Source organism: Leucoraja erinacea, chromosome 28, assembly GCF_028641065.1.
Source record: "Leucoraja erinacea ecotype New England chromosome 28, Leri_hhj_1, whole genome shotgun sequence".
NCBI classification, from domain to species: Eukaryota; Metazoa; Chordata; class Chondrichthyes; order Rajiformes; family Rajidae; genus Leucoraja; species Leucoraja erinaceus.
Window position 1 is genome coordinate 22,772,862 of NC_073404.1, and position 14,381 is coordinate 22,787,242.

The 14,381-nt window shown below is 40.6% G+C and overlaps 2 protein-coding genes across 3 annotated transcripts in view; one reads left to right on the forward strand and one right to left on the reverse strand.

Annotated features, from left to right (window-relative positions):
• Window positions 1-2,724: 2,724 nt before the first annotated feature.
• On the reverse strand, window positions 2,725-10,649 carry sbds (SBDS ribosome maturation factor). The gene is made up of 5 exons (XM_055658047.1): window positions 10,155-10,649; window positions 8,838-8,967; window positions 6,572-6,772; window positions 3,870-4,034; window positions 2,725-3,093 (listed from the first exon to the last, which is right to left on the reverse strand). The coding sequence occupies exons 1-5, from the start codon at window positions 10,280-10,282 to the stop codon at window positions 2,965-2,967; spliced, it is 753 nt and encodes a 250-aa protein (XP_055514022.1). The 5' UTR covers window positions 10,283-10,649; the 3' UTR covers window positions 2,725-2,964.
• A 1,300-nt stretch (window positions 10,650-11,949) lies between these two features.
• tyw1 (tRNA-yW synthesizing protein 1 homolog (S. cerevisiae)) overlaps window positions 11,950-14,381 on the forward strand; it is a 117,036-nt gene continuing 114,604 nt past the window's right edge. The window contains exons 1-2 of one of the 2 annotated variants that reach the window (XM_055658046.1): window positions 11,950-12,272; window positions 13,219-13,355. In XM_055658046.1, the coding sequence (XP_055514021.1) occupies window positions 12,200-12,272; window positions 13,219-13,355 (210 nt within the window). In that variant the 5' untranslated portion in view covers window positions 11,950-12,199. The remainder of the gene's footprint in view (window positions 12,273-13,218; window positions 13,356-14,381) is intronic. The other variant, XM_055658045.1, reaches the window with a different exon arrangement.

The following is a 14,381-nucleotide window of genomic DNA, read 5'->3' on the forward strand; positions in this document are numbered from 1 at the left end:
CTGGAGAACATGGATAGGTGATGCTTTGGGTGGGGTCCCTTCAGACCGATGCACATGGGATGCATTGGATTGGTGGTTACACAACCATGGACACCAATAGACCTTTTAAATTCTGACAAAATTATAAAATCAGATCCTATCTTCCCTGTAACCAGATTATTTTGTTTATTGCACTCACCTTTTTGACCTGGTGAAGTTAAAATTATCCTTTTAGTGCATGTCCATTATTCATTTTTCAATGACATTTTATTCAGAAAAATATTATTAGAGCTATAAAAAGATGAATTCAATATCTTACGTTTTTGCTTGAAAAGGATTCAAGCAGGTTCGCATGATTTTTATGTATGGACTTTGCACACTAATTTGGTTTCCATTGAATTGTTGGAGGGAAGAAACAAAAAAAAATCAGGTTCCCAGTCAATTCAAATGTACTGGGTGTATAGTTTGGCATTTCTACCCAGGAATGTGCATTTTTGCAAAGATTCAATTATGAGAATGTTCATTCTTAACCAAGAATAATGATGGTTTTAAAAGCAGAAAATGCTGTGAACACAGGCCACATCTGTGGGAAGGCGAACAGCTTGAAGAATCTTTATCGAAACAGACAAATGAAACAATTTTGTGGTTTTGATGAAATATCACAGAACTGAAACACTCTTACTTTTATTTTCCAAACATATAGTCTGACCTGCTGTTACCTGCATTTTCTGGTTTTATTTGCGATTTCCAGCATCTGCAGTTTTTGACTTTCCTTGTGTTTTGTGACTGGTGGAAAATTAATGTGGGAAAGAACTCCTGTTATTGAAAATGCAAGATTCTCTAAAAGGAGCCATTTTTAATTCACATGAAGAAACACAGGAGCAGCGTGATTTGATGTCAATTTTCTTTTTCAAAGTGGATGGAACTTTTATTTTATAGGTCTACATTTTTGTTTTAGAAATATTAGCAGCAATGTGAGAAACTGATTTGCCTTTTTAAATTTCACCTGAACACATTTTTTCCTGTAAAACTGTTTCTCTTGTACAGCTTACAATGCCAAAATAACCTCTTGGGGAAAAATGAGAATTTAAAACATATGCTTTGACTTTATTTTCTTTAAAAAAAATTGTGACTTGCCGAAACTAAGCACACAGCTTCCTTTTTTTAGCCAACTGTTTGGTAGCATTACCCCCCCCCCCCCCCCAAAAATACATAAATACTGAATTTTTAACATTCAGACACAACAGATAATGTGACCTCCATAATCAGTCAGTGGATAACTGCACTATGCTGGCTGGTACTGAGCCTTGTAGATTAGAATGAATATAGGCATCACTTCTCGTGCATTAACTATGAAGTGTGCTGGAATTAGATTTGGTGCTCCATGGTACTGTACAACCAGGGACTTTCAATATAAAAAATGCATAAATTCCACAACTATAATTTTTTATTAGTATTGTAAAGTTAAAATTTATAAATTGTTTGGGTTTAATCTTTGTAGATGGCTAGTGACACAATCTATTGAGCAAATACGAGTCCTGAATTTAATGCTAAATGGCGTTGGGGGAGACAACGGGGTGTAATGTTGGTTTCATCACTTTAGGAAAGCCAGATTCCTGCTTGACATGCTAACATTATTGACGGACGGTTTGTGTTGATCCTAATTCCAAGTATCTAAAAAGAACCATCTGTATAAGGTACATCTTGTTTTGGGGAAAGACAACTGTGGAAAATGGGTAACACGAACGTAAGACAAGCCATTAACAAAATTATTGGAATGCTATATTTGAGCATGCTAAGTATTCCCATGAAACATGTTCATGTGGATGGATATTTTGTTTGGTCTTATCAATAAAAGCAATTATATATTTGGTTCCATTGATATCACTAACCAAAGATTTTTATTTAATCATGTTAATTTTATGGAATACACAAACCTTTGCACTTCTAAACTATCAATTAACTTTAAAACCAATGGTGGGCGCTTCTGGTATGTTAGGAGCATGTCAGTACTTTATGCACTGCATACAGCGGTACTGTCTTGAAGCAAGGTTAAAGAACATTATAAACATTGCCAGTCCCTTTAATGTCTTTGTTTTAACCTTTTATATTTTTTAAAATTTGCTGCTTTTTACCTAACAATTTATTGTCCAAGTTTGTACAAATTTATTTAATTTGTATTCCATTAGAAAGTGGTAATTGTATTTTTCTGCATTATTTCCAGGATGTATGCAAACTTCCTTACACCTGTATCAGGAAATAAGGAGAACTGTAAATTGATTTGTATATTCCTGAACTGTATATTCAATAAACTGTATATCCATAATCTTTTGTTAAAGTTTCTCTGTACTAAATATTTATAACATTATACATAAATTGATAGATTTGTCTATCTGGCCACTGGGAAAGGAAAAAAATTGCCATCACCAATGGGCTTTCCTGCATAATTTATATTTGAGTTTGTATAAAACCTTTCTTATTCTTGTCAAATTAAGGCCCCCCCCCCCCCCCCCCCCCCCCCACAATGTGGCTAGCTACAGATACTGACTATTGAATGAGAAATAAGTTTTCTTGTCAAGCATATCATTTTCTTCAATTGGAGGTACACTTCAACTAGAATGAGTGTAAATATTTTGCAGTAAGTGACACTTCTGCCTCCAATGTATTGCCACAAGCCAATGTGATACAATTTCTGTTGGATTTACTGTTATGTGAATTTACAAGAAATATCAATCCACCAGCCAATTTTAGAGGCTTGAAACAATTTAATTAAATACAAGGAGAAAAACTCAAGGAGAATACTGCTGTAAAGAACATCAAGTGGTTCGAGGATTAAAACATTAACTGCCAATTTATTCCTTTTGGGGTTCCATTGAAACCAATAGTCATTGTGCACATAAATCAAGTGAATATTTATTGGTACTTGTGTGTATTAAGAATACTTAAACATAGTTCAGCAGCTGGACTAAAGCTTTCATGAGCAACTTATTCAAGTTTTTCATCTCCTTCTTCCACCTCCTTTAAGCTGAGAACTTCCAGGGAAGCCTTTCCTTTTGTTTCATGTCGAATTAGTTCATCAATTTCTCTGAAGCAACCAGGATCAATCAAACATACCTAAACAAAAAATAAAGATAAATTGGAAACAAAACAATATTTGATCTCAAATCTTTCCCCCTCACTAAATATTTCAATTTTATTTCTACCTAGTGGCTAATTGTTCATATGCAAGATGTGAATCGTAGTAAACCAGAGAACACAAAAAAAGACATGTCCCGACTGCCACTTCAGTCACTTCACTGCCTCATTCCATAATGAAATGTTCTACTCCAGAAGGGGCCTCTTTATATTAAGAAAACATTCCTGGACACTTAAGTTTGAGAAATTAAAAATCACCTTTGACGACCCTATTCTTAAGATATCTAATTTACATATTTGCTCCTCTAATTCCTGCCTGACAGAGCTACCTTAGAAGGCTCTATTTCCCCTCCAGCCTCTATTGCTTTGGGTCCCACTCCACTGCAAGGCTAGTTTAAACTCTCTCAAATAGCACAATGAAATTTCCCTGCCAGGATATTGGTGCTCCTCCAGTTCCAGTGTAACCTGTCCATCTCGTACAGGCACCACTTTTCATGGAAAAAAATCCCCTATGATTTATATACAATGAAGCTCCTCTCCACACAAATTCCTTAGCCACACATTGATGAGATCCTTGCTGTGATTTCATCCATTAGTGTTTAGGTTCAATGATTTACCTTGGTTGCTAGAGATATATAGAAATACAATATCAATGTTTGGGAAAAACTGGAATAAAACATTATTACAGAACCTTCAAACCAAGTGTATTGATCATGCTGCTCCAATAAATAAATAAATAAATATGAAACACTTACAATATCCAAATCTTCAGCAAATTCCTCACTTTCCATTGTTTTTATTAGTGGCTTCAGTTTGTCCTTCAGCCTCTTTCCATCCTTTATTGGAATCCTAAGTCGAAGTCTCATGTGAGCACGTTCGATCTGCATACTCTCCTTGAGTAATCGGATTACTTCCAATGCCTTTATGTATGAAAGCATACATTGTCAGTACCTACTCTTCTGTGTAATAGGAACATTGAACATAGAAAACATAGACAAATAGGTGCAGGAATAGGCCATTTGGCCCTTCGAGCCAGCAATATGATCATGACTGATGATCTAAAATCAGTACCCCATTCCTACTTTTCCCCCATATCCCTTAATTCCTTTAGCCCCAAGAGCTAAATCTAACTCTCTCTTGAAAACATCCAGTGAATTGGGTTCCACTGCCTTCTGTGGCAGACAATTCCACAGATTCACAACTCTCTGGGTGAAGAAGTTTTTCCTCATCTCAGTCCTAAAAGGCCTATGCCTATTCTTAAACTGTGACCCCCTGGTTTTGGATTCCCCCAACATCAGGAACATTTTTTCTGCATCCATCCTGTCCAACCTTTTAAGAATTTTATATGTTACCATAAGATCCCATCTCATCCTTCTAAATTCCAGTGAATACAAGCCCAGTCGACCCATTCTTTCATCAAGTCAGTCCCGCCATCCCAGGAATTAACCTGGTAAACCTACGCTGCACTCCCTCAATAGCAATAATGTCCTTCCTCAAATTAGGAGACCAAAATTGCACACAATACTCCAGGTGCAGACTCACCAGGGCCCTATACAACTGCAGTAGGACCTCCTTGCTCCTAATCTCAAATCCTCTTGCGATTAGCTTTCTTCACTGCCTGCTGTACTTCCATTTCATTACTTACTTGCTAACTGAGAAGCTAAGGTAATGTCAATACATTTTGAAGAGAAAGCCACATACAAGCCAATCCAGATTTAATTACACTGCAGTACCAACATTTAAATGTGGGCATGTTAATCAAAAAATATCCATGCTCAATGGAATCATACCTGCTATAATAGACTGCTTCCTTTACAAGTGCATTTTATACAAATGTTTCACTTGAATAACACTTAAGATGCACTCTCCATTTCCTACTGCAGGTTATAACACTGGACTACTTTTGAAATATAGTCAAATGAGGTTCCTAATTTTTAGGTGAAAATGAAAGACCTGAGAATTGAATGCTGACAAGCACACTGGAAAGAACATTTGCATGCAGCACCATGATTGTGTAATATATGCAACTGAGCAGTCCAAATGGGGTCTAGGTCAAAGTTTTTATCTGAAAACTAGCACTTCAGCCTCTTTCCATCCTTTATTGGATGGAAAGAGGCTTCCAATAACGTAGTTCTCGTCAATCTACTAAATCGGTTACAAAATTCTCAAAAGAATAATTATCAATTATCTAAGGTCACTTTCAGGAAGAATTTACCAGATGAACGGAGGAAAAGGGTCAAGGATAGCATCTTGGAATCTTTCAAAGAAAAATGCAGCAATCTCACAAACTGCTTGAAATATTTTGCCCATAACTTCTCAATGTAGGGAAGGAGCATTTCCTGCTTCTCCAGCACCTCAGAGGCAAAATGTGGTTATATCTTTCATAAAAGACCACTACCACCGGGTGGTGCCAGCCATGGCTGCCTTGCCAACAGTCTGTCTGTCCCTTTCTTCTTTGTTGTTTTTTTAGTGTGTTTTAAATGGATGTTTTTAGTGTTCTTTAGCTTGTTTTTATGGGGGTGAGGTGGAAACTTTTTCTAATATCTTACCTCCACGGAGATGCAATTTTTTTCCGTATCGTATCTCTGTCCGCACTGCGGCCCAACATCGAGGCCTTTGCTGGTGTCCGACTTCAAGAGCTCCACCGCAGAAGCTGCCAGAATTTAATATCGCGGAGCTCGCGATCCCTTTGCCAGGGATCGACCTCTGAACTCTACTGCGGGTACCGGCGGACTATAACATCATGGAGCTTGCGGTTTCTAGTCAGAGACCAACTTCAGGAACTCGAAGCCGTAGGAGCTTCGACTGCTCTGACGCGGGGGATTCGATCGCCCCGACTGATGATTAGACTGCTCAACCGCGGGAGAAAAATGAGGGAAGATTTGATTTTATTGCCTTCCATCACAGTGGGGAATGTGGGGAATCTGCTGTGGTGGAAGTAAATATGAACTTTTATGGAGTTGTGTGTCTTGTTGCTTTTTTTAGTATGGCTGTATGGTAATTTGCATATCACTGTACCTTAATTGGTGCACGTGACAATAAAATACCTTTGAAACCTCGTCAACTAGTGGTGATAAATAGATATTCTTTCCAACATTCAAACCCTAAGAATAATACCATAGAACAGTTTGAATTCCTTAGTTTTGAAAAGTCTGAATACTAACCAAATATTAAAATATTTAACAACCACATATCTCTCAACGAACAGCTATTTTCATTTTACTCCAAAAGTTAAAGCAACCAATGGTAACAAAGTAAATCAAGTAAGCTGAAACAAAATTTACAAAGCAGTAAATTAAACCTGTCAAATCAGATAAAATAATACTTATTGTCAGATCCAGACCTACCATTTGGAATTGTCTTGTTACTGTAAAAATCAGAATGTTCATTCTGACTTAATGATATCTTTAAATTCAAGTGCAATTCTTCCTTACTCAAGTAATTTGTGCTAATCTACCTGCTGCTTTGTGCTCTTGTTGGCCTTCACAGAGTAGTGAATGTCTTTCATGGCACGCTCTATTAGGTTCACGGTATATGGTCTCTTTGTTTCAGGGTTGACACACTTCTCTACTACGATAGTCGCTATGTCTCGGAACATCTGTTCGAGCTGTGCATGCCGCTCCTTATCAGATACTTGCAATTCACCCTTTGCCAAAATCTGAAAAACATTAATATATGTATTTATAGTTGACATTGAATTTGATTTAAAGAAAAACTATTAAATGACATAATTCTAAATTACCTGGAGAGATCAGTATTAATTTTTATCAGCATTTCTCACCATAACCATTTGTTACATTACAGCATTATTGGTTAGAGGTACTTCTGGGGCAGATAGAAATGGGATAATCCAGATTCAATTTATTCACGTTCCAAAATATATCAATCAGTTTTTGCTGTGACATTAAAGGAAATTTGTAGAATAGCAATTTTCAGTTTGACATATTTCTGGATTATTTCTAGTTAGTTCTCAATGTCATGTTACAATGTTAGTCTCAGACCGAAGAATGGACAAAATACCAAATAAAAATATAAAAATCTCTTTACTGTACCTTAGTACACGTGACAAACTAAACTAAAACTAAAACTAAACTAATCTGATAATGTACACTTTTCCACAATTTGGCTATCTCACTCTCATACAAGAGGCAATTTCTGATCTAACCTGATTAGGGCCGATTCAAACTCTAACCCTCATTGTGGAATTTCCAGAAAGGTAAAATATTAAAGCCTTTTGATTATTTACAAAATAAAAAACTTTCCACATTTAATACAGAGACGTGTGAGGTCTTGAATTTTGGGATGTCTAACAAGGGCAGGACCTACATAGTGAATGTTAGGCCTCTGGGGATTGTTGTAGTGCAGAGGGATCTAGGAGTGCAGGTGCATGGAAACAGAAATATTAATTATTATTCCAACTTAGGTGATTGCACACAGGCAGCTTTAACCTCCAATCTTGTCCCTCTCTAGCACTTACAAACGCACTGCTGCCCCCCTAGTCCTAAATTTAAGTACAGACTGTCACTGTTACGAAAACTCTGATTTAGCACTCCAGCCACCAGCAGCACAAATACACAGCAATAAGTCATGCAAGTCATTTTACTTTTGCAACCTTGGATTTAAAAAATGATCCTTTTCTATTAGAAACCTTCATTTAACTCAGCGGGTCAAGCAGCATCTTTGGAGAAAAATAGGTGACGTTTAGGTCAGAACACTTTTTTTTAGACTGGCTTTTCCTTCTACTTGGCCAGAATCTAGACTATAATCCGCAGCAACGCGAAACCCATCGCCACTACTTGTGTGTGCAAACTATAAGATTCTACAACTTGAAATTTTAGAATTTAGGATTAACAATACCCAACCATTACCCTGTAACCATCCCTTTCATTTAAAAACAAAATCATGGATGCAATTAAATGTCTTGGGAATCCAAATTAGCCATGTATTGGACATGTTTTGCTTTTTAAAGCGGGGGGTGTCAAAGGTTACAGGAAGAAGGCAGGGGCATCAGGGTAGAAGAGGAAAAATGGATCACCCATGATCGAATGGCAGAGCAGAGTCAATGGCCGAATGGCCTAATTCTGCTCTTATGTATTATGATCTTAATGTACCATTTAAAATATTATACCTTCAATTATGCATGGGTAACACAGCGTCATATGGCTATCTCATATCTCCAACAACCAGGTTTAATCCAGATCTTGGGTGCTATCTATGTGGAATTTACATGTTCCCCAATGCCTGCACGGGTTTCATTCAGTTTCTCTCCACATCCCAAAGGCATCTAGGCTTGTAGGTTAATTGACCATTGTAAATTACACCAAGCGAGTGGTAGATTCTGGTGCAGTGGGTGGGAGTGTGTGGGGAAGAGGCTATAGGCAAAAAATGAATGGAAGAATAGGGTTGTTCTGTATGCCAGCACTGATCCTATGGGCTGAAATTACATCTATAGTTCTTTATAACACAGAATATGGAAATAACTATTTATGTTATTATGTTTTTTTTATTTTTATAAATCTCATTTATATATGGGTTAATTTATGGTTGTATGTATATTGTTCAGTCTTACTGCGAATATCGTCACTGATTATTGGTATAGATTTTTTTCCAGTCAATTTAAAACATTTTGCAGACAAAATGTATTTAAAAGTTAATGTTAAATATTTTGGCAGCAATATTTTCCAAAGCAACTTATTTCTTTAGCAAACCTTCTCAAAACACACCTGCTTACAAATGTCAGTCAGATTATCTGTCTGAAAAGCTGCAATACAATCCTCCTTCTTTGTCACCTGTCCTTTCGATACATTAGTAAATACCGTGTGTGTCTGAAGAACTTCATCGAGATCCTTTTCACTGAAAATAATAAGAGTAGTTGAGATAACAAGCTATGTTCGTAAATACACGGAATGAAACTACACAAATATTTATTTTTTAAATAACCCACGTTTCACTTTTTTAACTATCCAATAAGGTAACATTATTTAAAAACACCCAACATCACATTCCCTGCTCTTTCCTTGGATTCAGAATGAAAGTCAGATGCTCATACTTGATTTGGTCCAACTGTAAACCACATTTTTAGTTGACAAAATCCTACCTAAATTTCTCTTTTGAAAAAACTTTCACTGAACAGTGCACTGTTACAGAAATGAATCTCTTTCTACAAATGCCCTTCTGAAAAGCATTCAACATTCCTTTCATATTATATATTGAGTGATTTTAGCAAGCCAATCCAGTTATTTATAGGGTGATTTCACCAAAGGTCAAATGAGCGTAGATCCCCCCTCACGTGACCGAAAAATTTAACTGGAGGACATATGTCACTTCGGTACATGTTAGTGAATGGGGAAACACGCACTTTCACACCCGTTAAAAACATGGAAAACGGCCGATTTTTGAGCTGAAAATTTCTGTGCTAGTCGGGGTGACCGTGAAGGACAGCGACCTAAATTTTCAGGCAAAAAAAAAGATAGAAAGTAAGGTAATTACAAGAGGTAACTGAAGGTGCCAATCCAGCGGAAGTGCTTAGCAGCCATTTGCCGTGGAGATTTAAAGGTCCAAAATATCGGGAATTATCGTGTTTGCTCACTGAATTTCATCAAAAGTAAGTTAATAATGCCTTACTTTTGATGAAATTCAGCGAGCAAACGCGATAATTCCCGATATTTTGGACCTTTAAATCTTAACGGCAAATGTCGGCTGTTCACTTCCGCTGTTTTTCCACCTTCAGTTCCCTCTTGTAATTACCTTACTTTCTATCTTTTTTTTTGCCTGAAAATTTAGGTCGCTGTGCTTCACGGTCACCCTGACTAGCACAGAAAATTTCAGCTCAAAAATCGGCCGTTTTCCATGTTTTTAACGGGTGTGAAAGTGCGTGTTTCCCCATTCACTAACATGTACCGAAGTGACATATGTCCTCCAGTTAAATTTTTCGGTCACGTGAGGGGGGGGATCTACGCTCATTTGACCTTTGGTGAAATCACCCTATTATACATTTTTCATAATGTTCACACAGTGTTGGGGTCCCTCCCAATACTCACGCTCCATTCCTCCAGCTCATGACTTTGTTCTTGTAGCAGGCGATTTCAAAGCGTTTGCCCGCTCTCTTCATGCGGACGATCGCCACATTGGTCAGTCGGATTTGGTTGGTGGGGGTGAAGATGGACATTTTGTCGGGGGAGAGGGCGGACTTAGCCGGCGGTCAATAGACGCCTCCCGGGTGGACAGTGATGGCGGCGGCGCTGCTGCTGCTGCTGCTGCCCGAGTCTCTGAGCCTTTCCCTGGGATCTGGCCCGACTCCAGTGGGTTGTCTCGGCCTGCGATCCCGGTTCTGCCTCTCCCTATTCCCAGCGCTTACGAACCCGATCCTGTCTCTCCCTATAAGAGCCCTGTGTGTCCCGGCCTACGAGTCTTGTCTTGTTTTCCCGTGTCGCGGCCTGCGAGCCCGGTCCCGTCTCTCCCTGTCGCCCCCCTACTCCGGCTGCGAACGCAGTCCTGTCTCCCCGTGTCCCGTCTCTCTCCAGTCACCGCAACCTCTGACGCACACGCGAAGAAGCCGTTCCCTCCCACTCGGCTCCGGCGAGAAACACGGAACCCTCTCTGTGGATCCGCCTTCAGCAAGCGGACCGACTCCTTGTCTGAGAAATAACTTTAATGTTGTAAAACTCCGTGCGAGAAAAAAACATCTACTCAGCCGGAGCGCAGGGCGGATATTGTTCAGCAGCAGCTAATTATTGCGCACTGGGGAGGGGTGGCGATGGCAAGTAAATTGCTCTTGTCACGTTAAAAATCTGATCTATAACCAAATGTAATCAACAAGTGGAAGTAGCCAAATTAATACATCATCTACTTCAAGTTCTAATATGCACATTGTGGCAGGAAATTAGACACATTAAATAGTCACACCTGAAATTAGTTCACGTTTACTTTTATCCCGTATGAATGTTTTGTATGTTAGGCTAATCCTCTTATCCAAAGCACGAACAAACTGATTTTAGAGTTCTGTCTCCTTTAGATTTTTTTGCCAGTCATCTTAATGTATGCCCTCTGGTTTACAAACCTACTACCAATGAAAACAGTTATAATTTGTTCCCCACGCCAATGTGACGGGCTGTGGGTCGGCAGCACCCACACACACGGGGCCAAGTGGAGCGGGGCTGTGGCTTCGGGCAGCGGACACACGGGGTCATAAACCCGGCAACGTTCACGTCAGCTGCAGCAGAGTTGGGGACAGTCTGCTCCAAAGATCTTTGGTCTGGTCCCTACGCCCACCCAGTTATTGACCGCGCTGCACCGGCACCCGACCCCACACGGGGTGATTCCTCCCCCCGGGTGCCGGGCGTTTCAACACCCGCGTTTCAAACACTGGCCGCGGGGACAGACGGCCCGGGGTCCGCAAGTGTGGAACCAGTCAGCCTGGAGTCCGGATGCTGGGACAGAAGACGGGCCCGCTGTACTGGCAGCCATAGCAAGTGCTTACCTGACGTTCACCGCTTGTACTCCAGAAGGCGTTGCGTGGCAACAGTACGGGTCACGGGTCGTGACCTCGGTTGTGTGCAACCTCCCTATAGGTGATGTTTCGGGTCGAGACTCTTCTTCAGACTGATAGACTTCCGACTTCTATACTCAATGCTCTGATAGATGAAGGCCAAGGTGCCAAAAGCCTTTTTGACCACCTGAGATGCCACTTTCAAGGAACTCTGTGCCTGTACTTAGATCCTCTCTATATCACTGTCTATATCTCTCGCTTCCCTTTTCCTTGACTCGCACTGAAGAAGGATCTCGACCAGAAACGCCACCTATTCCTTCTCTCCTGAGATGCTGCCTGTCCCGCTGAGTTACTCCAGTTTCTTTGTCTATCTCCTAGATCCCTCCGCTCTACAACATTCCCCACAGCCACAGCCCTGTCGTTCACTGTGTAGGTCGGAAGTTTGAATAAAGTTGGTTGAATCCCAGCCTGCACCGTGGTGCCTAATGGCGGCGTTGAGGGAGAAGTGAAGCTGTGAATCGTCTGGCTTCATCTTATCCCCGGGCTTGTGTCCGCCCGCCGGCTGGGCAGGGCAGGGCAGGAGCGGGAGCTGCAGTCATGTGGCCGCTGGCTGTCGGGGTGTTGTTGTCGCTCTGCCCCGGGCCCGTGTGCGGGGAACAGCGCGATGACGGTGAGGCCGCTTTAACTCCCCTCCGTCCGACCGCCGCCGGCCGGCGTTAAAACAATCGTTATTACCGATGCCCGGGCAGTGACCGACCAGTCCCCACCCTGCCCGCTCCTTCCCACCGCGTCAGTAGCAGCCCTGCATTGGATAGACACAAAAATGCTGGAGTAACTCAGCGGGATAGTGTACATCTTCAGCGGGCCGCCCTTGTGGAGATTCCTCCTCTCCAGACTTGCTGCCTGTCCCGCTGAGTTTCTCCAGTATCTGCAGTTCCTTCCCTTGTTGGTGAAGGACTCCGGCCTTAGTGTGAAAGTAGGCGCCTCAGTGGAGCAAAAGATAGCAAGAGGAGCAACAGTTTAATAAATGTATGTTGCCTTCTCTCTGCTCACCCATCCCCACACAATTGACGCCTCCATTATTCTAAATCCAATAGACCTGAGTTCCTGGAGGGAACAGTTTGGTTCAACTAGGCAAAGGGGGGAGTGGTATAGAAGCTTGTAAAATTCAGGGAGAAAATGTCATAAAACAACTCAGACATTTTAAGCAAGGCAAGAGATGAGTGGTAAACACAAAATGCTGGAGTAACTGGAAGCAGCATCTCTGGATAGAAGGAATGGGTGATATTTCAACCCGCTGAGTTACTCCAGCATTTTGTATCTATCGTCAGTGTTAACCAGCATCTGCAGTTCCTTCCTACACAACAGAAGTGTGGTTGTCATTTTGCCAACAAACACCAGAATATTGATTATGTTAAACAGAACATTGCAAAACATTCTATTTGAAAAGTGACACATGGTTTCTAATGCTAGAAGAAACAGGGTCTTCTTTGAAAATATACCCTGCAGTAAAGCAGAAGTTCCTTTGGAGGCTGACATTTTTGAACAACAAAAAGAAATGCAAATTATGAGATTTATATTAGCTGATATTGAGGTTCATTGTTTTCTCTTTTCAGTCTATATTGAAGCCTGGAACTCCTTGCAGAGTTACGCACTGTCGCTGTGGCACATTAGACACTACATCTGCTCTTCCATTGTTGTTGCCATGGGGATTTGGGCAGTTCTTGATTATTTAAATAAAACCTATAACAAGGTAATAATTGCATTTAAGTATGATATTGTTGTGCGTCTTTTAATAGAATAAGGTTATAAAGAGATTGATGTTTTTGACAGACATCCTGGGCTATCTACCATGATTGCTGTAAGATGCTGAATGAATGCTTGACATTTTCTGATTCATTGCGTGGTTTGAGTCTTCTTCGTTCGTGTCCATGTTTCAAATGTTGACATTGCTGTCATCGTCCGTCCTGAAAAGGACGCAAGGTTCCAGTTACAATCAGTGGGAGCCATCACTTGTTGCAATAGATAACGGTGGTAGCAGACTTAGCTCAGGATACTTCCCATTTCCAGCCCCGCGACGTGGACGCTTCTGCTGTGGGGCCATGGTTGTGTGAAAATTGGAGTGAATCTTGCCTCTTGGTCATGAGTGCCAAAGAGAAAGAAAGATTCTCGGGCGAGAAAGAGGCAACTGTGGCTGATAAGGGAAGTCAAGGACAGTATAAAACTAAAAGAGAAGGCATATAACATCGCAAAGATTAATGGGAAGCCAGAGGATTGGGAAGCTTTTAAAGAGCATCAGAAGGTAACTAAAAAGGCAATATGGGGAGAAAAGATGAAATACGAAGGTAAGCTGGCCAATAGTATAAAATACAGTTTCTTCAGTTATATAAAGAGTAAGAAAGAGGCAAGAGTAGAAGTTGGGCTGCTAGAGAATGGTGCAGGTGAAGTGATAATGGGGAATAACAAAATAGCAGAGGAGTTGAATAATTTTTTTGCATCAGTCTTCACAGTGGAAGACACCAGTAACGTGCCTGAAATTCAAGAGAGTCAGGGGTTGATAGTGTAGTGGCTATTACTATGGAAAAGGTGCTTGGGAAACTGAAAGGGCTGAAGGTGGATAAGTCACTTGGACCAGATGGACTGCATCCTAGGGATCTGAAAGAGGTGGCTTTTTGGGATTGTGGAGGCGTTGACAGTGGTATTTCAATAATCACAAGAGACAGGAGAGGTCCCAGATGATTGGAAAATTGCCAACAATACGACGCTGCACAATTCTTTG